Raw genomic sequence first — 21,467 nt, 5'->3', positions numbered from 1 at the left:
AATAAATTGTTCTCACTGGGCTGAACTGGGACACAAGGGCTTTTGGGGAAGGGCAGTACCGTTGGGTTCTTGGCCACTAGGACTACACTCAGATTCGTGTAACAATGGCCATAAGAGCCTATCCAAAAGGGAAGATTGTTTTTCTCACACACCAAGAAATTTGGAGGCGAGCAGTCCTGGGCTGGTTGATGGTCCTATAGTGCATTCGGGGTCCCGCGCTCTGTCTGCCCTTCTATTCTGCCATCTTATGTGTGTAGCTTTCATCAGGCTTGTGAGATACCTGGGTGGCCAGATCCCTAGATGCCATGTTCTACCTCTAGGCAGGAAGAAAAGGGAGCAAAGGGTGAAAGATGAAAGGTGAAATGTGCATATTGGACCCAGTCCATCCTCTTCAACAGTATTTCCTACAAACCTCACCCTGTGGCTTCTGTTTGGATTTAAGTGGCATGTATATGTTGTATGGCCATCCCTAGCTGTAAGGGGCCTGAGAAGGGAACATTTTAAGCTGGCACCATTCAATTCTGAATAAACATAGCATCCGTTACTGAAAAAGAAAGGGCAAGTGGCTGTTGAGCAGGCAACCAGCAGTCACTGTCATGGTGCCCACCCAACAATATTCTCCTGCCAGGGGAGGCTGAGGGAGGACAGCTGTGACCTCCCTGCTTCTCTCCCCTCAAGATAAATTCAGCTCTGGCCCAAATTCTCCAAACACCACTCAGCAAAGTAGCTCACTATGTTGCTGCACAAGGGTGTGCAGCAGCCATGATGTGCCAGGCCCCATGGAGCTGGGAGACAGAAGTAAGAAAGGTTTCATGAAGCTGGCATTTTCCAATGGGGCAGACAGACAATAGACAAAGAAACATATAATATGTTCCAGTGCTCCCATGCAAGATAAAGCATCATTAAGGGGATAAAGTGTGAGGAGGGATTTTAGATTGTGTAACCCAGAAGGACCTTGCAAGGAGATGACATTTGAGCAAAGATGGGACAAAATGAAGGAATGAGCATGGATTCCTCTTCAGGGCAAGAGTCTTCCCCAAACAGAAGCCTACAGGCATGTTCTAGAAAGAGCAGATGGACCTGAAGCTCTGGGAAGGAGGGGTGAGGGCAGAGTGGGAGAGAGTAGGGTCCATACAAGATCCTGGGAAACCATGGCAAGGATGTGAGATGTCTGTCTGCGTTTGATGGAAAGCCATTTGTAGGATTTGGGCAGGAACTTACATAAACCTCTTCTGCCTTTAAGAGCTGGTTCCAGGGGCGCCTGGGTGGCGCAGTCGGTTAAGCGTCCGACTTCAGCCAGGACACGATCTCGCGGTCCGTGAGTTTGAGCCCCGCGTCAGGCTCTGGGCTGATGGCTCAGAGCCTGGAGCCTGTTTCCGATTCTGTGTCTCCCTCTCTCTCTGCCCCTCCCCCGTTCATACTCTGTCTCTCTCTGTCCCAAAAATAAATAAACGTTGAAAAAAAAAAAAAAAAAGAGCTGGTTCCATCTGCTGAGCAGGAAATGAACTATAAAAAGGGCAAGAGTGGAGGGCAGAAAGAAGGAGCACAAGAATCCAAGAGAGATGATGGAACTTGTGACTCAGGTGGTACCAGTGGAGATGGTGGGAAAGAATCAGAGTTATGATATATTTTGAAGGAAGTTAAGACCAGATGTGGGGTAGGGAATTCGTGAAGTTTAGCCTGAGCAGGTGAATACTCCATCCCTCAGGAGGCTTCGGGGAATTTCAACTCCTACCTTCCCTCCACTTCCAGTAAGGTTTTGCAGAGTGCTGTCCTGGCAGCCACCCAGCTGACCTGCTCCTTCGTGCTGCTCTGCTTGTTAAGAACTGAAGTATCAAAGTTTGAGAACAGTTAGCTTTTTTTTTTTCCAGTTTATTTATTTGTTTTGAGACAGCGAGGGGAGGGAAGGGGGGAAGGGGCAGAGAGAGAGGGAGAGAGAGAATCCCAAGGAGACTTTGTGCTGTGCACAAAGATCACGTGAGATCACGACCTGAGCCGAAATCAAGAGTCCAATGCTTAACCGACTGAGCCGCCCAGGCTCCCTGAGAACAGTTAGCTTTTCAGATAACTAAGCACAAACATAAGCTCTCTCCATCACTCATTTGCATTTTCATATACTTTTTGGAACATAAGAGAAAGGGGTGGGAGCAGCCCGAGTATGTAACCCATCTATTGACACCTCTGTTTACCCCTAGGAGCATTACGAGTGGGTTTCAAATTTCCAATTACAATAATAAATAAAAAATATGGGGCGCCTGGGTGGCGCAGTCGGTTAAGCGTCCGACTTCAGCCAGGTCACGATCTCGCGGTCCGTGAGTTCGAGCCCCGCGTCGGGCTCTGGGCTGATGGCTCAGAGCCTGGAGCCTGTTTCCGATTCTGTGTCTCCCTCTCTCTCTGCCCCTCCCCCGTTCATGCTCTGTCTCTCTCTGTCCCAAAAATAAATAAACGTTGAAAAAAAAAATTTTTTTTTTAAATAAATAAATAAGTCACAGAGATGAAAAGTACAGCATAGGGAATATAGTCAATAAGACAGTAATAACATTGTTTGGTGACAAATCGTAATTGCACTTACTATGATGAACACTGAGTATTGTACATAATTGTTGAATCATTATGTTGTATACCTGAAATTAATATACTACTGTAGGTTATTTATGGTTCAATTTTTTTAAAAAAGGGTGCATTTTGAATTGCTACTCCCTTAGTAAAGTGAAGTTCTCGTGTACATACTAGGAATGTTTGCTCTTCTTCCTGCTAAGAATCTTTGGGTTTTACTGGGAAAACTTCAGGGTGTCTGGTACATGATCATTGCCCATGATGTGTCACTCAGCAGAAGAAAAGTTTTCCTACGGTAAGCCATACAGTGCAGAATGAGTTGTTGTAGGAGATTAATAGGGCACTGGATATATGAAGAAAGGGGCTATATCTAAAACAGCAATAATAACAGCACCTGGGTGGCACAGTCCATTAAGCATCCAACTTTTGATCTCATGGTTCATGAGTTTGAGCCCCCTGTGGGGCTCTGCACTGAACATGGTGCTTGCTTGGGATTCTCTCTTTCCCTCGCTCTCTGCTTCTCCCATGCTCATTCTCTCTCAAAGTAAATAAGTAAACTTAAAAAAAAAAAAAACAGCAACAATAAAGCTGCCATGTTTTATGTTTGATAGCATAACACCGAAAAGAAACAAAATGTATCTCTAGACTGCCTTCCTAGACCATTTCTTCAGCCTGAGGGTCAAAGCTTGAAGTTGGGGTGTTTCTTGGGCTCTCAGACATGTAGAGGCGGAGAGGAGTGTTAGAACCTGGTTCTCGACCAGGGAAGGTCTTTGTAAGGGGAGACTTCCTCAGGAGGAAGGAAAAAGAACAGCACAGGGGATGTGGTAGGTGCTCAGTGGATATGTGTGCTCAATGGATATGTGCCAAATGCATGAAAAATGGCCCTGACATATTCCTGTCATTGGATTATTCATTAAATAGATATAAAATAAGCATGTGCTGTGGGCTGGCACTAGTCTAGGTGCTGGATAAACATCATCAAATAAAATGGATACCATGTCTGCCATCATGGAGCTCAAGGGAAGGACAGATGATGACAGGTATACAACACATTGTGGTAAAGACATGATGGAGTCAGATAGGGTGCAGTAGTGGACGATAGCACAGGGGCAGAGACTATGTCTGTAAGGAGGTGGTATCTCAGGTGAGATGTGAGGTCGAGGGTAAGGGGGTGGCTGTGGGTGATTGTTTGGGGATCAAGGTGCTGACCTCATGGTGGAAAAATCCCATGAGAGAGCAAAGCTCTGGGTAAAGCATAGAATCTACTTTCAGCCATGTGTTGTGGGCATGGGGAATGGTTAGGGAACCCCTGTATATGCAAACCTGCCTTTGCTGAACACCTGAAGGTTCAGGCCACAGGATGCTAAACCAGCCATTATACTTTTCCCATTAATTCAGGTTTCGCTCATGATCTTACAGCTGCTGCAGGATTCAGTTCAATTGCTGAAAATGAAGACGCCCTCCTCAGACGATTATTCCAAGGTTATCAGAAATGGGTTCGTCCTGTATTAAATTCTAATGACACCATAAAAGTATATTTTGGATTGAAAATATCTCAGCTCGTGGATGTGGTGAGTAATCCTTGGCACTAAGCTAAAAAGAACATGCATTCCTTAACCTGTTTGTGAATCTAAGACTTTATTTTGTTTTCTTTCCCCATGTCTACCATTTCAATTTTAAAAATAACTTACTGTGAGAGAAAATCTGCCCCAAGAGGCCAGTGAAATGACCCGAGGAAGGAATGAGAAGTGCCGGGGAGTAAATTTTCATTGCGGCACTATGAGTGTGCACCTCTTTGCTGGGGGATGGATATGGTTGTTAAGACAGACATTGTCCCTGGCGGGTTTGCTGAGAACCAGGATGAGCACCCAGGGAGAACAGAGGAGATGGAGAGAAGAGAGAACTGAGCCGAGGGCTCATTAGTGTCCCCTGGGCTGATTCGGTGTCACCCGAACTGCGTGAGGGCTGGCAGGGGTGTCTACAGGGAGAGAGGGCAGACGCTGCCAGCACCCCTGTGAGCGCCTGATGACTCATCACCCTCCTGAATCCCCTCAGGACTCCACCTGTTCCCCTGACACCACCCAGACTTTAACATTCTCTGCTCATTTTCCTGTTGGGCTCCCACTTCTGACATGATTGCGTTCCTGGGAAACCAGTGAACGTTAAGCCAGTTCTGCAAAGTCATTCTGGTGCGGTCCCCAAAGTCCCAGAATAATCATCTCCTGTTTCCTAAATCCCCTGCCCTACCAGTTGCACACTCACCTACCTCAGCTGACTCAATGCCCAAGGATTCCTTCTAGAAAATCATGCAAAACCGATCTCTGATTTAACTAATATTCATTTTTACTTTGCGGCCTTACCATACTTTCTGGGTTATGCAATTAAAAAATTTTTTTTTATTTGAGAGAGAGAGAGAGAGAGAGCAAGTCAGGAAGAGGGGCAGAGGGAGAAAAAGAGAGAATCCCAAGCAGACTCCACACACAGCACAGAGCCTGATGCAGGACTTGGTCCCACGACCCTGGGATCATGACCTGAGCTGAAATCAAGAGCCAGACACTCAACCAAGACACACAGGCACCCCTGGGTTATGCGATTTTTGGATAAATATCACCATAATGAGCTGCTATTTGCTTTAATTATTATTTTTTATTTTAAGCAAAGGGAGGTCTTTCTGACAAAATAAATCTCAAAGACTTCACTTAATTTGAATTTACATTTTTCTAATTGCCATTTTCTTAGGATGAAAAGAATCAACTGATGACAACAAATGTGTGGCTCAAACAGGTAACTGTCAATCCAAGCATGATATCTGCTAACCTAATTATTTCCATTCTTTTCTATTTAGAAAGACTCTAAATAATATTTGAAAAATAATTATCTTACACAGCATATTGGGTTCCTCAGTAAGATATCTGGGAATGGTTAGGAAGGGTCTATTACTTTTCATTTCCTTTTGCAAGAGTGGGAAAGCTGGTCCTGGAGGCTCAAAGGCATGCCCCAAGCAGACTCTGACACGGAGACCTGGGCCCGCTCCTGGGCTACTTGGAGTAAGTGGGGAAAGATTGCAGAGCGCAGTTCCCCCACCCCACCCCCCTGCTTCCTGCACCCCTCCCCCCTCCGTTTAGGGCACTGCAACTGGAGCAGGCAACCAGGGATCTTAAACTGTCCTTCATCCCCACTGGTCCTCCACAGGATGACTCTTCCCCTGTTTCCTCTTGCTCCCTTTCTAGAAAGAGAAAACAGGTAGGACAGAACAAAGTGAATTTCAGAACAAAGTAAAGCCTGAAACAAAATAATGAATACATATTTTCCTGGTATAACTAAAAAGGCATTTGTTTTTTGTTTTTTGTTTTTAATGTTTTTATGTTTGTTTTTGAGAGTGAGAGAGACAGAGCATGAGTGGGGCAGGGGCAGAGAGAGAGGGAGACACAGAATCCCAAGCAGGCTTCAGGCTCTGAGCTGTCAGCACAGAGCCTGACATGGGGCTCGAACTCATGAACCACAAGATCATGACCTGAGCTGAAGTCGGACGCTTAACTGACTGAGCCACCCACGTGCCCCAAAAGGCATTTGTTTTTAAAAGAGGGAACACAAGGAGGGGAGAGAGAGAGAGAGAGAGAAAGAGAGAGAGAGACAGAGAGAGAGAGACAGAGAGAAAGCAGGCTCCACACCCAGCATGGAGACGCGAGGCTCAATCTCACAACTCCGAGATCATGATCCAAGCAGAAATAGACACTTAAGACTTAGCCACCAAGGCACTCCCTCACCCCTGCTTGAACTCACGACCATGAGATTAAGACCTGAGCTGAGATCAAGAGTCGGAGGCCTAACCGACTGAGCCCCCCAGGCACCCCTAAAAAAGGCATTTTGAATTATTTTTAGCTCTCTGCTTAGATGATTGCTTTTAGCTTGATTACAGCCTGTTTCCTAAGCATCTGTTCAGAGGGGCTTGACCTAAAGTTGTCAGGGAATAACTACCCTTCAAAGCCTACTTTTGCATATGTGACATAAAGGACAAAATACTGACACTTCTTTGAAAGGAGGTGAGAAGTTTGATTTCATTGGTTGTTTTTTGTTGTTATTGTTATTAGCAATTACTCATTTTTCACTGAATGTCCAGCTATGGCTTATTCTCCCACAGACTTCAAATCTTCCTGGTGAGGATGTCCTAAATATCTCACTTGATGTTAACATACATACATAATATTTTTTGTCTGTTTATATTAAAGTAAGTTAATTACCTATTCAAGTTCAGGAGACATTGTTCAGTTCTGCTAATGGTTTATAGGAACAGTGGGTGGAGATTGTAGGAAGATTCCCTTGTCTTCATTTAGTGTCATTATATATCTCCCACCCAAAAACTTTAGTCAGAGCTACAGAATTACTACCATTTTTACTAGTCTCTAGTCTTCCGATTTTTAAACTGGTAGGTATGTTAGCAAGTTATGAAACAAATCTGCGTATTATTTTACATGCAAATAAAAAATGGCCAGAAGAGGGGCGCCTGGGTGGTTCAATCAGTTAAGCACCTGGCTCTTGACTTCGGCTCAGGTCATGATCTCACGGTTTGTGAGTTTGAGCCCTGAGCCAGGCTGTGTGCTGGCAGCTCGGAGCCTGCTTGGGATTTTCTCTCTCTCCCTCTCTCTCTGCCCCTCCTCTGCTTGTGCTCTGCTTCTCTCTTTCTCTCTCAAAAAAAATAAATAAACATGAAAAAAGAATTTTAAATCCAGGAGAAAATAATAAGCCAGTAATGTGGATATAAAAATATTATTTATTTATTTATTTATTTATTTATTTTTAAAACTTTCTAAATCATAAATATTTTTTTAATATATGAAATTTATTGTCAAATTGGTTTCCATACAACACCCAGTGCTCATCCCAAAAGATGCCCTCTCAATGCCCATCACCTACGCTTCCCTCCCTCCCACCCCCGCATCACCCCTCAGTTTATTCTCAGTTTTTAAGAGTCTCTTATGCTTTGGCTCTCTCCCACTCTAACCTCATTTTTTTTTTCCTTCCCCTCCCCCATGGGTTTCTGTTAAGTTTCTCAGGATCCACATAAGAGTGAAAACATATGGTATCTGTCTTTCTCTGTATGGCTTATTTCACTTAGCATCACACTCTCCAGTTCCATCCACGTTGCTACAAAGGGCCATATTTCATTCTTTCTCATTGCCACGTAGTACTCCATTGTGTATATAAACCACAATTTTTTTATCCATTCATCAGTTGATGGACATTTAGGCTCTTTCCATAATTTGGCTATTGTTGAGAGTGCTGCTTATAAACATTGGGGTACAAGTGCCCCTATGCATCAGTACTCCTGTACCCCTTGGGTAAAGTCCTAGCAGTGCTATTGCTGGGTCATAGGGTAGGTCTATTTTTAATTTTTTGAGGAACCTCCACACTGTTTTCCAGAGTGGCTGCACCAATTTGCGTTCCCACCAACAGTGCAAGAGGGTTCCCGTTTCTCCACATCCTCTCCATCCTCTATAGTCTCCTGATTTGTTCATTTTGGCCACTCTGACTGGCATGAGGTGATATTTGAGTGTGGTTTTGATTTGTATTTCCCTGATGAGGAGCGATGTTGAGCATCTTTTCATGTGCCTGTTGGCCATCTGGATGTCTTCTTTAGAGAAGTGTCTATTCATGTTTTCTGCCCATTTCTTCACTGGATTATTTGTTTTTTGGGTGTGGAGTTTGATGAGCTCTTTGTAGATTTTGGATACTAGCCCTTTGTCCGATATGTCATTTGCAAATATCTTTTCCCATTCCATTGGTTGCCTTTTAGTCTTGTTGATTGTTTCCTTTGCTGTGCAGAAGCTTTTTATCTTCATGAGGTCCCAATAGTTCATTTTTGCTTTTAATTCCCTTGCCTTTGGGGGATGTGTCAAGTAAGAAATTGTTGCGGCTGAGGTCAGAGAGGTCTTTTCCTGCTTTCTCCTCTAGTGTTTTGATGGTTTCCTGTCTCACATTCAGGTCCTTTATCCATTTTGAGTTTATTTTTGTGAATGGTGTAAGAAAGTGGTCTAGTTTCATTCTTCTGCATGTTGCTGTCCAGTTCTCCCAGCACCATTTGTTAAAGAGACTGTCTTTTTTCCATTGGATACTGTTTCCTGCTTTGTCAAAGATGAGTTGGCCATACATTTGTGGGTCTAGTTCTGGGGTTTCTATTCTATTCCATTGGTCTATGTGTCTGTTTTTGTGCCAATACCATGCTGTCTTGATGATTACAACTTTGTAGTAGAGGCTAAAGTCTGGGATTGTGATGCCTCCTGCTTTGGTCTTCTTCTTCAAAATTCCTTTGGCTATTCGGGGCCTTTTGTGGTTCCATATGAATTTTAGGATTGCTTGTTCTAGCTTCGAGAAGAATGCTGGTGCAATTTTGATTGGGATTGCTTGAATGTGTAGATAGCTTTGGGTAGTATTGACATTTTAACAATATTTATTCTTCCAATCCATGAGCACGGAATGTTTTTCCATTTCTTTATATCTTCTTCAATTTCCTTCATAAGCTTTCTATAGTTTTCAGCATACAGATCTTGTACATCTTTGGTTAGATTTATTCCTAGGTATTTTATGCTTCTTGGTGCAATTGTAAATGGGATCAGTTTCTTTATTTGTCTTTCTGTTGCTTCATTGTTAGTGTATAAGAAAGCAACTGATTTCTGTACATTGATTTTCTATCCTGTGACTTTGCTGAATTCATGTATCAGTTCTAGCAGACTTTTGGTGGAGTCTGTCGGGTTCTCCATGTATATTATCATGTCATCTGCAAAAAGGGAAAGCTTGACTTCATCTTTGCCAATTTTGATGCCTTTGATTTCCTTTTGTTGTTTGATTGCTGATGCTAGCACTTCCAACACTATGTTAAACAACAGCAGTGAGAGTGGGCATCCCTGTCGTGTTCCTGATCTCAGGGGGAAAGCTCTCAGTTTTTCCCCATTGAGGATGATGTTAGCTGTGGGCTTTTCATAAATGGCTTTCATGATGTTTAAGTATGTTCCTTCTATCCCGACTTTCTCGAGGGTTTTTATTAAGAAAGGATGCTGAATTTTGTCAAATGCTTTTTCTGCATCGATTGACAGGATCATATGGTTCTTATCTTTTCTTTTATTAATGTGATGTATCAGGTTGGTTGATTTGTGAATGTTGAACCAGCCCTGCATCCCAGGAATGAATCCCACTTGATCATGGTGAATAATTCTTTTTATAAGCTGTTGAATTTGATTTGCTAGTATCTTATTGAGAATTTTTGTATCCATATTCATCAGGGATATTGGCCTGTAGTTCTCTTTTTTTACTGGGTGTCTGTCTGGTTTAGGAATCAAAGTAATACTGGCTTCATAGAATGATTCTGGAAGTTTTGCTTCCCTTTCTATTTTTTTGAATAGCTTGAGAAGGATAGGTATTATCTCTGCTTTAAATGTCTGGTAGAATTCCCCTGGGAAGCCATCTGGTCCTGGACTCTTATTTTTTGGGAGATTTTTGATAACCGATTCAATTTCTTCGCTGGTTATGGGTCTGTTCAAGCTTTCTATTTCCTCCTGTTTGAGTTTTGGAAGCGTGTGGGTGTTTAGGAATTTGTCCATTTCTTCCAGGTTGTCCAGTTTGTTGGCATATAATTTTTCATAGTATTCCCTGATAATTGCTTGTATTTCTGAGGGATTGGTTGTAATAATTCCATTTTCATTCATGATTTTATCTATTTGGGTCATCTCCCTTTTCTTTTTGAGAAGCCTGGCTAGAGGTTTATCAATTTTGTTTATTTTTTCAAAAAACCAATTCTTGGGGCGCCTGGGTGGCTCAGTCGGTTAAGTGTCCGACTTCAACTCAGGTCACGATCTTGCAGTCTGTGAATTCGAGCTCTGCGTCGGGCTCTGGGCTGATGGCTCAGAGCCTGGAGCCTGCTTCGGATTCTGTGTCTCCCTCTCTCTCTGCCACTCCCCCATTCATACTCTGTCTCTCTCTGTCTCAAGAATAAATAAACGTTAAAAAAAATTAAAAAAAAACCCAACTCTTGGTTTCATTGATTTGCTCTACAGTTTTTTTAAATTCTATATTGTTTATTTCTGCTCTGATCTTTATTATTTCTCTTCTGCTGCTGGGTTTAGGGTGTCTTTGCTGCTCTGTTTCTATTTCCTTTAGGTGTGCTGTTAGATTTTGTATTTGGGATTTTTCTTGTTTCTGGAGATAGACCTGGATTGCAATGTATTTTCCTCTCAGGACTGCCTTTGCTGCATCCCAAAGTGTTTGGATTGTTGTATTTTCATTTTCGTTTGTTTCCATATATTTTTAAATTTCTTCTCTAATTGCCTGGTTGACCCATTCAGTCTTTAGTAGGGTGTTCTTTAACCTCCATGCTTTTGGAGGTTTTCCAGACTTTTTCCTGTGGTTGATTTCAAGCTTCATCGCATTGTGGTCCGAAAGTATGCATGGTATGATATCAATTCTTGTATATTTATGAAGGGCTGTTTTGTGACCCAGTATGTGATCTATCTTGGAGAATGTTCCATGTGCACTCGAGAAGAAAGTATATTCTGTTGCTTTGGGATGCAGAGTTCTAAATATATCTGTCAAGTCCATCTGATCCAATGTATCATTCAGGGCCTTTGTTTCTTTATTGACCGTGTGTCTAGATGATCTATCCATTGTTGTAAGTGGGGTATTAAAGTTCCCTGCAATTACCACATTCTTGTCAATAAGGTTCCTTATGTTTGTAATTGTTTTATATATTTGGGGGTTCCTGTATTCGGCGCATAGACATTTATAATTGTTAGTTCTTCTTGATGGATAGACCCTGTAATTATTATATAATGACCTTCTTTATCTCTTGTTACAGCCTTTAATTTAAAGTCTAGTTTGATATAAGTATGGCTACTCCAGCTCTCTTTTGACTTCCATTATAAAAATACGATTTAAATAAGCATATTTTTTCTATGTACCCGTCTCTTTCCTCAGCGATGTATTCCACGTTTGCAAGTTACAGGCTGTGGAATTCACAGGTATTTTGAATTAATAAAAATCAGTAAGAAGTGTTGTATTCGGGCTTGCAGGGGAGAGAATAAAAACTTTTAAAGTGCAAATAGGTTTAAGAAGTTAACAGAAATAAAACAAAAAAACCTCTCACTGCTTCACACACATGCCCTTCTCCAACTGCTCCTTGAGATTAAACTTTTATTAATCTTTCACATAAAACAGTGGTCCAGGGGCTCTTGGCCTTTAATATTAGTACTTTTCACTTTTCTTGAGGTTTTGAAAACATGAGCTCATTTCAGTGAGAGACAACAAGAAGTCACAGCTCCTCTGACCTTAGCCACGACTTTGGAAATGACTTCCAGCAAAGTTAGGCCACCAGCATCATCGTGGCCTGGTGAATGCCTCCAGGTCAACACAGAGTCAAAACCTAAAAATCTCCAATACCCAAAACAGAGCAAGAGAAATCGTAGGAGTGGGGCAAGCTGACACTCACAAAAGCCAGCCTGCTGACTTAGGTTCCATTTTTAAAAAGTCGCAATAATACTAGACTTTTTCTCAATAAAGTATAGTGGCACACAGTGTCACATTAGTTTCAGGTGTACAGCATCGTAATCCGACAAGCCTATACCTTATGCTATGTTCACAAATGCAGCTACCGTCTGTCACCACGCAAAGCTATTACAGTACCATTGACCATATTCCCCATGCTGTACTTTTTATCCCCGTGACTTATTCATTCCATAACTGGAAGTCTGTATCTCCTACACTGCTTCACCCTTTTTGCCTAACCCCCCCACCCCCCTCCCCTCAGGCAACCATCACTTTGTTCTCTGGATCTGGATCTGTTTCAGCTTTTTTGTTTGTTCGTTTTTTAGATTCCACATATAAGTGAAATCACATGGTATTTGTCTCTCTCCATCTGATTTATTTCACTTAACATTATACTCTCAAGTCCACCATGTAGCAAGACCTCATTCTTTTTTATGGCTGAGTAATATTCCATTGTGTTTATATACCACACCTTCTTTATCTATTCATTTATTGATTGACCTTTGGGTTTCCATATCTTGGCCATTGTAAATAATGTTGCAATAAACATAGGGGTGCATATATCTTTTTAAATTAGTGTTTTCATTTTCTTTGGGTAAATACCTGATCATCTGATACTTCTATTTTTAATTTTTTGAGGAACCTCCACACTGTTTTCCACAGTGGCTGCACTAGTTTACATTTCTACCAACAGTGCATGAGGGTTCCCTTTTTTCCACATCCTCGCCAGTACTTGCTATTTCTTGTCTATTTAATGTTAGCCAGAGAATAATGGACTTTCATTGCATTTGATTTGCGAAAGGTTGTCATCTCTCTTCTCTCATTTACATTTCTCAACCACTCGGAATTAGCAAGGCAGGTATCACATTACCCCTGCCTACAGAGACAGAAGGTTCTAGTGATTGATCTGGCTGGAATCTCAGTTTCCCCGGTTGCGGTCTTCTCTGCTATATCCAGCCTCTGCACTAAACATTAAGCCCTGCTTCTGAATCATGGGAAAAGCCAAAGTATGAGAAACCTCTGTGCATTTCATTGAACCACAGAGACTATTATCATAGCTATCCTGCTCGCACAGATTGGATTGGGAGTGCAATGTCATGTACATGCCACGTATGGCACAAACACTATGGGAGCAAAAAGGAAAGATGAATTCTACAGCATGGTGGCAGGCAGGGAGGCTGCATGGAATAGGAGGCACTTAACTCCATCAGGCTGTGATCTACATTTTTATTTTTTAATTTTTAAATTCTTATTTATTTATTACAGTTTATTTATTTTGAGAGAGAGAAAGAGGGAGAGCACGAGTGCACGTGTGAGTAGGGGAGGGGCAGAGAGAGAGGGAGAGAGAGAATCCTAAGCAGGCTCTGCTCTGTCAGCACAGAGCCTGACAAGGAGCCCGACACAGGGCCCAAAATCACAAACCTGTCTGATGACCTGAGCCGAAATCAATAGTTGGATGCTTAACCAACTAAGCCACGCCGGTGCCCCACTTTTTTTTTAAGATTTTATTTTTAAGTGATCTGTACACCCAACATGGGGCTCGAACCCACAACTTGAGATCAAGAGTTGTACACTCCACCGACTGAGCCAACCAGGCTCCCCTAGCTCTTTAAAACTAAAAAGGTAAAAGAAAGATAAAGGATAAAAGAAAAGAGATGGTAAAAACAAGATAAAAATGATGTTAAAAAAAAAGCTACTATTGGTGTTACACACAGATCTCAGTTTCAGAGTAGCTAATAATCATACCTAAGATTTATTGAGCACTTCCAAAGTGCTGGGTTGTTCTGCTTGGGTTGTCATAGGAATGAACTCCTGTAATTCTCACAGCCGCCTATGAGGTAGGTTCTAGGATGAATTGAACTGACTTGGCCAAGGTTAGGCATTGTTAAGTGAAGTCTGGCTAACGTGGAGAAATCCTCCCTTGCCTCAGATGAGGGAGCTGATGGAAGATGTCCAGTTCTTCTCTTAGCGCTGCTCCTGGGGAGACTAGTTCCTAGTCCCTGGCTTTCCATGTCTCAACCGCTGGGACATCTGATGGTCTAGAAGGGCATTTAGGAGAGAATGAAGTAAGGATTCACTTGATCTGCCATTCATTCCACAGGGTCTATTGAGAGCCTGCCAGATGTCAGCCACGCTGCTAGATCCCGGGGAAGAAGAGTAAAATACAGCCCTGCCTTCAAGGAGAGGACATAGTGTTAGTTGTGTAAAAAATAATGACTGTAATATGATAAACACCATAAGGAAAATCCACATAAGTACTGTGTCATTACACAAATGACAGTGAGACAGGGAGAAAATCAGGGAGAGCTTCCAAGGGAGGAGATATTTAAGTTAGGTCTTACAGGATCTATAGAAGTTCTGCAAGCCAAAAACGTGCAGAAGTCATGAGCTTTTCCCAAGCACAGAACTACCCCAATCTCACACCAGAGCAAACTGACAGGAAACTCTCTCCAGTCACCCCCGTATACCTCGCTCAAAATAAAGACAAAAGTGATGAAAGCCTCTCCTTTTCTCCTGTCCCTCTCGGACACGGAAAGATGCTCCCTGATTCATATCACAGAGAGAATAAAATTCTACCTACTTAGGAGAAAATCACATCTCAGGGCAGCTTCCACAACTGAAATGCTTGTTCTTTTGTTTTTGTTTTTTTTTTTAAATGCAGTTCTTCTGTCTTGTCCGCTATTTCCGTTACTTTCCTCTGGTATATTTAGACATTTTTCCTCCATCCTCTCAACCAAAGACCTTTGTCAAGCACAAATTTAGCGACATCCTGAGAAAGTCCTCTATGGGGAGCTATTTTTATTTTATTGATTTTATTTTGGAAACTCATTTGTCTCCCTCCTTCCTACTTCCAGAGAGTAATCAAAACCCTATAAATCATAAATAGATTATTAACACCAACTCACTAAGACTACACAAGAAAGTACTTAGTGCCAAGGTTAGGAAAACTGCACTGCAAGCACCTTAAAGGTAATGGAAAAATGAAACCACCCTTTCTTTACTGATAAAGAGTTGAGCCCTTGGCCTAAATATTATCATGTGAATAATTACTATGACAACAGATGTCAAATTCACTCACCCAAGAAGCATTTACTGAGCACCTACTATGCACTGGGCACAGTGTAACATGCTGGGCTAGTCACTGTTGGGTGTACGCACCAATAGGACAGTAAGATTCTGAGTGAGTAGCTGAGAAGAGTTTTCTGTTCTACCCCCTTTGTCTTCCCGAGGAAAATAAAACCACCTGAATGTCTGCCAAGGCCAACATCTCAAACTAGCCTTGTTTCTCCAACAGCTGATTCCTGTTTTAGATCAACAAAAAGTTCAGCAAACACATGAAGGCTTTATGGGATAGATCCCTGGAGCAAGTCTTTGAGAAGAAATCGGAAACCAACCTGCTATCGAAGGGACAGCCTTGCTGTAAAGGTCAGGGAGATCTTCCCAAAGTCTGATCATTTTCCACAACTTGCAATGGCATGTTTTCAAGTCTGTGGATTTATCTCTGACCTTCTTTCCTCAGCATCTTCTTTTCCTTTTTTCTCTACAGCCTCACTCTGGCCTTAGCAAAGGAGGCAAGCTTGGTCTTCTTGGTCAAGTGGATCCTGAGTAAGAAGTGAGCAGGAGTTAGGAGTTAGGAATCAGAAATCCTGCTCTGTAAACTTGGGCAAGTCATTTTGTCTCTCTGACCCTCAATCTCTTCATCTGTAAAATAGAGGCAATGCCTAGTTCCTGGGTTGTTAAGAGGTTAAATGAGATCATATGTGTGAATGTGACTGGTACCTTTTCTGGCATGTAGTAGGGACTCAATAAATTTCATTTCTTGCTGCCACCTTTGTAGGCTTTTTCATCCTTAATGACAAACCCTGTTTCTTAGCCTTAACAACTCATGGATATAATGGGAATGTGGGACACATAATGTGTCATGTTGTTATCTTTAAGGTTAAAATGAATCAACATTAGCTTGGTTTTAAGAATTTCACATCTGGGTGGCTCAGTCGGTTGAGAATCTGTCTCTTGATTTTGGCTCAGGTCATGATCTCACAGTTTGTGAGTTCAAGCCCCATGTCAAGCTCTGCGCTGACAGTGCCTGCTTGGGTTTCTCTCTCTCTCTCTCTCTCTCTCTCTCTCTCTCTCCCCTCCTCCACTCATGCTGTCTGTCTGTCTGTCTCTCTCTTTCTCTCAAAACAAATAAATAAATTTAAAAAAAAAAAGAATTTCACACCTGACTTTAAGATAATTGAAGTTCCCAGGGATGCCTCAGGGGCTACAAATCAAGGCATTATTTGTTCCTTACTACCTCCTGGTCTTAGTATTAAACTAAGAATAACTAGGAGATTATTTCTGTAGTAAAAAAGTCTTTAGGAGCACCTGGGTGTGTCAGTCAGTTAAGTGTCCAACTTCAGCTCAGGTCACAATCTTGTGGTCTGTGAGTTTAAGCCCGTGTCGGGCTCTGTGCTGACAGCTCAGAGCCTGGACCCTGCTTCGGATTCTGTGTCTCCCTCTCTCTCTGTGCCTCCCCTGCTCGCTCTCTCTCTCTCTCTCTCAAAAATAAATAAACATTAAAAAAATGTCTTCGACTTACATTTAAATGAAATTTGGTGCTGGATACTAGCTAGATATTTATGACTGCTATTTCAGGTAATATATGTAAGAAAGGACAAGGGAATGTACATGATATGGATTTGAAATTGCACTGTACAGAATTAAGAAAGTTTTTTTCCATTTTTTTCTTAGTCACAGATTAACTTTGATATTTGGCCCTGACATACCCCGTGCTCTCCCGTTTTCTGCAATGACACAGCTCTCAGCCTGGGAACTGACTACTTCAAGGTAGAGCTGATGTTTGTAAAGGGCTTTGAGAATCTTGGCCAGGTCGTGCTATATGAACATAGGATATTATTTCTAAGCCCTTACTATAAGAAGGGAGAGACAGGAGATTAGTCTCCAGTTGCCCCCAGGATTTCAGACAGAGCAGGAAGTGACCAGAAAGCCTCAGACCTCTCTAGCAAGATAGAGGACGGGGGCGGGGGGGGGGGGGGGCGGGACTCTGAATCCTCACCCTGACACTGCTGACTCAGCACATGTCTTCTTCTTCCTGGGGCATGGGGCACTGTCAGCATCGTGATGGACACACATCTTGGTAGAAATCCAGGGAAGCTCTCCAGATGGATGTGTCAGGGAGAACATTCTGATTCCCCAGGTCTGGTTACAGAAGGACACCCCGTAAGGGGTACAACCAGTACAGGACAGTACCAGTGGAGGATTCAGGGCTTCTGACTCTAGTCCAGTGCTCTTTCTCTTCCAGATACTCCAAGGTAAGCAGCATTCACCAAGAGTCCCAGCTAGTCCCTTTCTCCTTACTGGTCAGAAACAAAACCTAAATCACTGTAGATCGCTGTATGTGCTCCCCGAGGATTCAACGCATCCCTTATTCATCTTTCGTTCACCCTTGCCCCAGGTGGGAGCCCATGCCCTCCTACTTCTCCCTAACCCACACCACCACTCACGGCTGCTCCCTCCCTTTCGGTCTCAGCTTTAAAGGTGATCTGCTCAGAACTGCCTCCCCTGTCCATCCTGTGGTTCACTATCATTATACCCAAATGGCACTGCCTTCTTGTGTGAGGCAGCCCCAGGCCGGGAGCACATGCAGCGGTGTGTTCAGCCTTGGGTACTTGTGGAATGCATTAATTCCCCGCAAACTGTGAGCCCAATGAACCACTACCACTCTGTTATCTCTGGCCACAGATGTTTATCTTGCGGTTGGAGGTCCAGTTAAGCAACACAAACCCTTCTGACTGAAAAGTCCCTCACCCTAGGGCATGCCCCAGTTCCCTTAGAATGGTTTGTAAAAGCAGTTATTTGTTTGGTGGGGTTTGCATGAAGGCAGGGGCCCCAGAATTGTAGCTATCCACCTTCTCTGCAAAGTGGAAGCGGGCATAAGAAAGACAGCTGTGCCTGGAGGAGAGAGGAACCTGGATCCAAGAAGCAGGCAAGTTTGTTCCCAGCAATCTTTATGCTCCAAATGGAGGAAGAGTGAGATTGGACTTGGTGGCTGAGCTCACCAACATTGTCCACTCAAGACGGAGCTAGCACGTAAAAGCACAGTCCCAGCCAATCTGTCTCTTTGTGTCTGTCCCTGGGACTCACTGCCTGCCTGAGACCTGCTCAGATTCTCCCAGGATCAGCTGAGAACCTTTTAGTTGCAAGTGACAGAGAACGCAACCCAAACTGGCATAAGCAAAAATAGAACGTATTGGCTTTCACAACCTGGAAAGTCCAGGGACAAAGCTAGCTTTACATGCAGCTTGATCCAGGGACTCAAGCAATATTCCTGGGGCCCAGCGTTCCCTCTGTGTGTCTCTGGGCTCCTCGTCCTCTGGGTTGACCCCATTCTCATCTCAGCCCTCCTCTAATGGCAGCAAGGTGGCCATATGAGCTCCAGCCTCAAAGTGCTTCCTGTGTTCAAGTTCAAGTTCTCTTTCAAGAAAGAGAAAGGCCAGCCTCTTTTCCAGTGGTTCCAGAGGATGCACGGTATGTCATTGTTTCCAACTTGGTTACCTGCTGTCCCTGATCACAGTGGGCAGGTGTGAGGTACAGCCCCATTTCTGGGCCAGAAAGAAGAGTCAGATCCACCCCCAGCTGGTGGGTGACAGTGCAGTGAGGTGGTTCTCCATGAAGAAATGGGGGGTGCTCTTACCGGGAGAACGGCAGGTGAATTGGAGGCAGCAGGCAATACATATCGACTTTATTTCTTAGTTCATTGTTCTCCTCTTTCTGTGAAGATCTCTTGACATGCCACTTCCTCCTCGAACAAAGCCTTGCATAAGTAGAAGTCAGCCAAAGGCTTCTGTTATTACAGTTCATCTTCATTCCATAATTTCTCTCCCCGTTTGTCACCGAACTTGAACACTGTGTAACATGCTTATTTGTATAATTCCTCCACCTTTTGTCAGATATTTTACCAGTAAGCCCAACTTTTCTGTTTTTATTGTCTTCATTTTCTTTTTTTACCAGAGGAAAAGATGGAATAAAGCTAGTTTTAGCCTGAGTACAGAGTCAATAAGCTTTATAGCTATCAGCTATATATCTCTCTTAAAAAACAGAAAACAAAAAAAACCAACCAAAAAAATGAAATACTTAGGTATAAATCTAAATATGTATGGGGTCTGTAAATTGAAACTACAAAACACTGATTTAAAAACATCAAAGAAGACCCAAATAAATGGAGAGAGAAATGATATTCCTGGATCAGAAAACTCATATTATGATGTCTGTTCTCCCCCAATCAATCTATAGATTCAAGTCAATCATAATTAAAATTTCAGAAGGATTTTTCTTGTTGATAGCAACAAACTGATTTAAATTTTTTTTAAGTTTATTTATTTATTTTGAGAGAAAGAAAGAGAGAGAGAGAATGAGTGGAGGAGGGGCAGAAAGAGAGGGGGACAGAGGATCTGAAGTGGGCTCCGTGCTAACAGCAGAGAGTCCAATGCAGGGCTTGAACTCACGAACTGTGAGATTATGACCTGACCTAAGTCGGTTACTTAACTGACTGAGCCAGCCATTCAGGTGCTCCTGATTTAAAGATTTATATGGAAAAGCAAAGGAACTTGAATAGCCAAAACAATTTTGAAAAAGGAGAATACAGTTGGAGGACTCACATTATATGATTTCAAAACTTACTAGAAAGCAATGGAGATTAAGAGAGTGTAGTACCAGGGAAAGGAGAGACACAGATTAATGAAATGGAACAAAGAACTCATAAATAGACCCACGCACATATACAGTTAATTGATTTTTGACAAATGTGCAAAGGTAATTCAATAGGGAATGTTTAATCTTTTCAACAAAAGGTGCAGAAGCAATTGGACATCCATATGTGAAAAAACTCAAAAACCTCATTCTATATTCACATCACAATAAAAAAAATTAACCCCAAATAAGGATTTTAGATCTAAATGTAAAACCCAAAAAACTGCAAAATTTCTAGAAGAAAATATAGGAGAAATCTTTGTGACCTTGAGTTAAGCAAATATTTCTTAGATATGACATAATTCCTAAAAAATAAAATTGGTAAAATAAGCTTCATCAAAGTGTAGAACATCTGTCTTATGAAAGACACTGTTTAGAGAATTAAGAAACCACAGACTGTGGGAAAATATTTGCAAATCAAATATTTGATGAAGGGCTCTTATCCAGAATATATAAAAGAAGTCTAAAAACTCAGTAATAAGAAAACAAACAGCTTGATTAAAAAATATGCCAAAGATTTAACAGCCACTTCACCAAATAAGATATATGGGTGACAAATAAGCACACGAAGAGATGTTCAACATCATTAGTCATTAGGAAAATGCATATTAAGAACCATAATGAGATACCATTTCATAACTATTATAATCAAAATAAAAACTGAGGCAATACCAAGTACTGGAGAAGACTAAAGAACTAGAACTCTCATACATTGCTATTGGGAATGTTAAATGATACAGTCACTCTGAAACACAGTTTGGCAGTTTCATATAAAGTTAAACATACACTTACTAGGACACCTGGGTGGCTCAGTCCGTTAAGCATACAACTTTGGCTCAGGTCACCATCTCATAGCTCATGGTTTTGAGTCCTGCATCAGGCTCTCTGCTGTCAGGGCATAGCTCGCTTCTGAGCCTCTATCCCCCTCTCTCTTTGACCCTCTCCCACTCTCTCTCTCTCAAAAATAAATAAATATTTTTAAAAATGGATACTCTTATTATATGGCCCAACCATCCCACTCCTGGGTATTTACCCAAGAGAAAGAAAGAATGTTTTTCACTCAAAAAACTGCACAAAATATTTATAGGGACTTCATTTGTAATCATTAAAAACTGGAAGAATCCAGGGGCTCCTGAGTGGCTCAATCGGTTAAGCATCCAACTTTGGCTCAGGTCATGATCTCACAGTTTGTGAGTTCAAGCCCCATGTCAGGCTCTGTGCTGACATCTCAGAGTCTGGAGCCTGCTTCAGATTCTGTGTCTCCCTCTCGCCCTCTGCCCCTCTCCCACTCACCCTTTGTCTCTGTCTCTCTCAAAAATAAATAAACATTAAAAAAAATTTTTTTTAAACTGGAAGAATCCAAATATCCTTCCTGGAGAAGGATAATAAATTGTGGTATTTTCATACAAGGGAATACTACTCACTAATAAAAATGAACAAATCACACACACACAAAATGAACAAAGCACTAATATAACATAGAAGAATCCCAAATACATTATGGTCAATAAAAGCAATCTGTATTGAAAGGCTCTCTCCTGTATGATTTCATTTATATGACCACAGGCAACATTATAGGATCAGAAACTAGATCTGTGGTTTCCAGGGGTTGGGAATGGGAGAGTGGA

General features: G+C 42.1%; 1 protein-coding gene across 5 annotated transcripts in view; it reads left to right on the top strand.

Moving 5' to 3' along the window:
- CHRNB3 (cholinergic receptor nicotinic beta 3 subunit) overlaps window positions 1-21,467 on the top strand; it is a 33,582-nt gene that overhangs the window by 5,775 nt on the left and 6,340 nt on the right. For 2 of the 5 annotated variants that reach the window (XM_045458905.1, XM_045458895.1), the window contains exons 2-3: window positions 3,976-4,127; window positions 5,296-5,340. In XM_045458905.1, coding sequence (XP_045314861.1) covers window positions 3,976-4,127; window positions 5,296-5,340 — 197 coding nt within the window. Of the gene's footprint in view, window positions 1-3,954; window positions 4,128-5,295; window positions 5,341-21,467 lie in introns of all 5 variants that reach the window. The other 3 variants (XM_045458884.1, XM_045458874.1, XM_045458913.1) reach the window with 2 other exon arrangements.

This window comes from Leopardus geoffroyi, chromosome B1 (assembly GCF_018350155.1).
Source record: "Leopardus geoffroyi isolate Oge1 chromosome B1, O.geoffroyi_Oge1_pat1.0, whole genome shotgun sequence".
Classification (NCBI taxonomy): domain Eukaryota; kingdom Metazoa; phylum Chordata; class Mammalia; order Carnivora; family Felidae; genus Leopardus; species Leopardus geoffroyi.
This window is presented reverse-complemented; position numbering and strand designations above follow the sequence as displayed.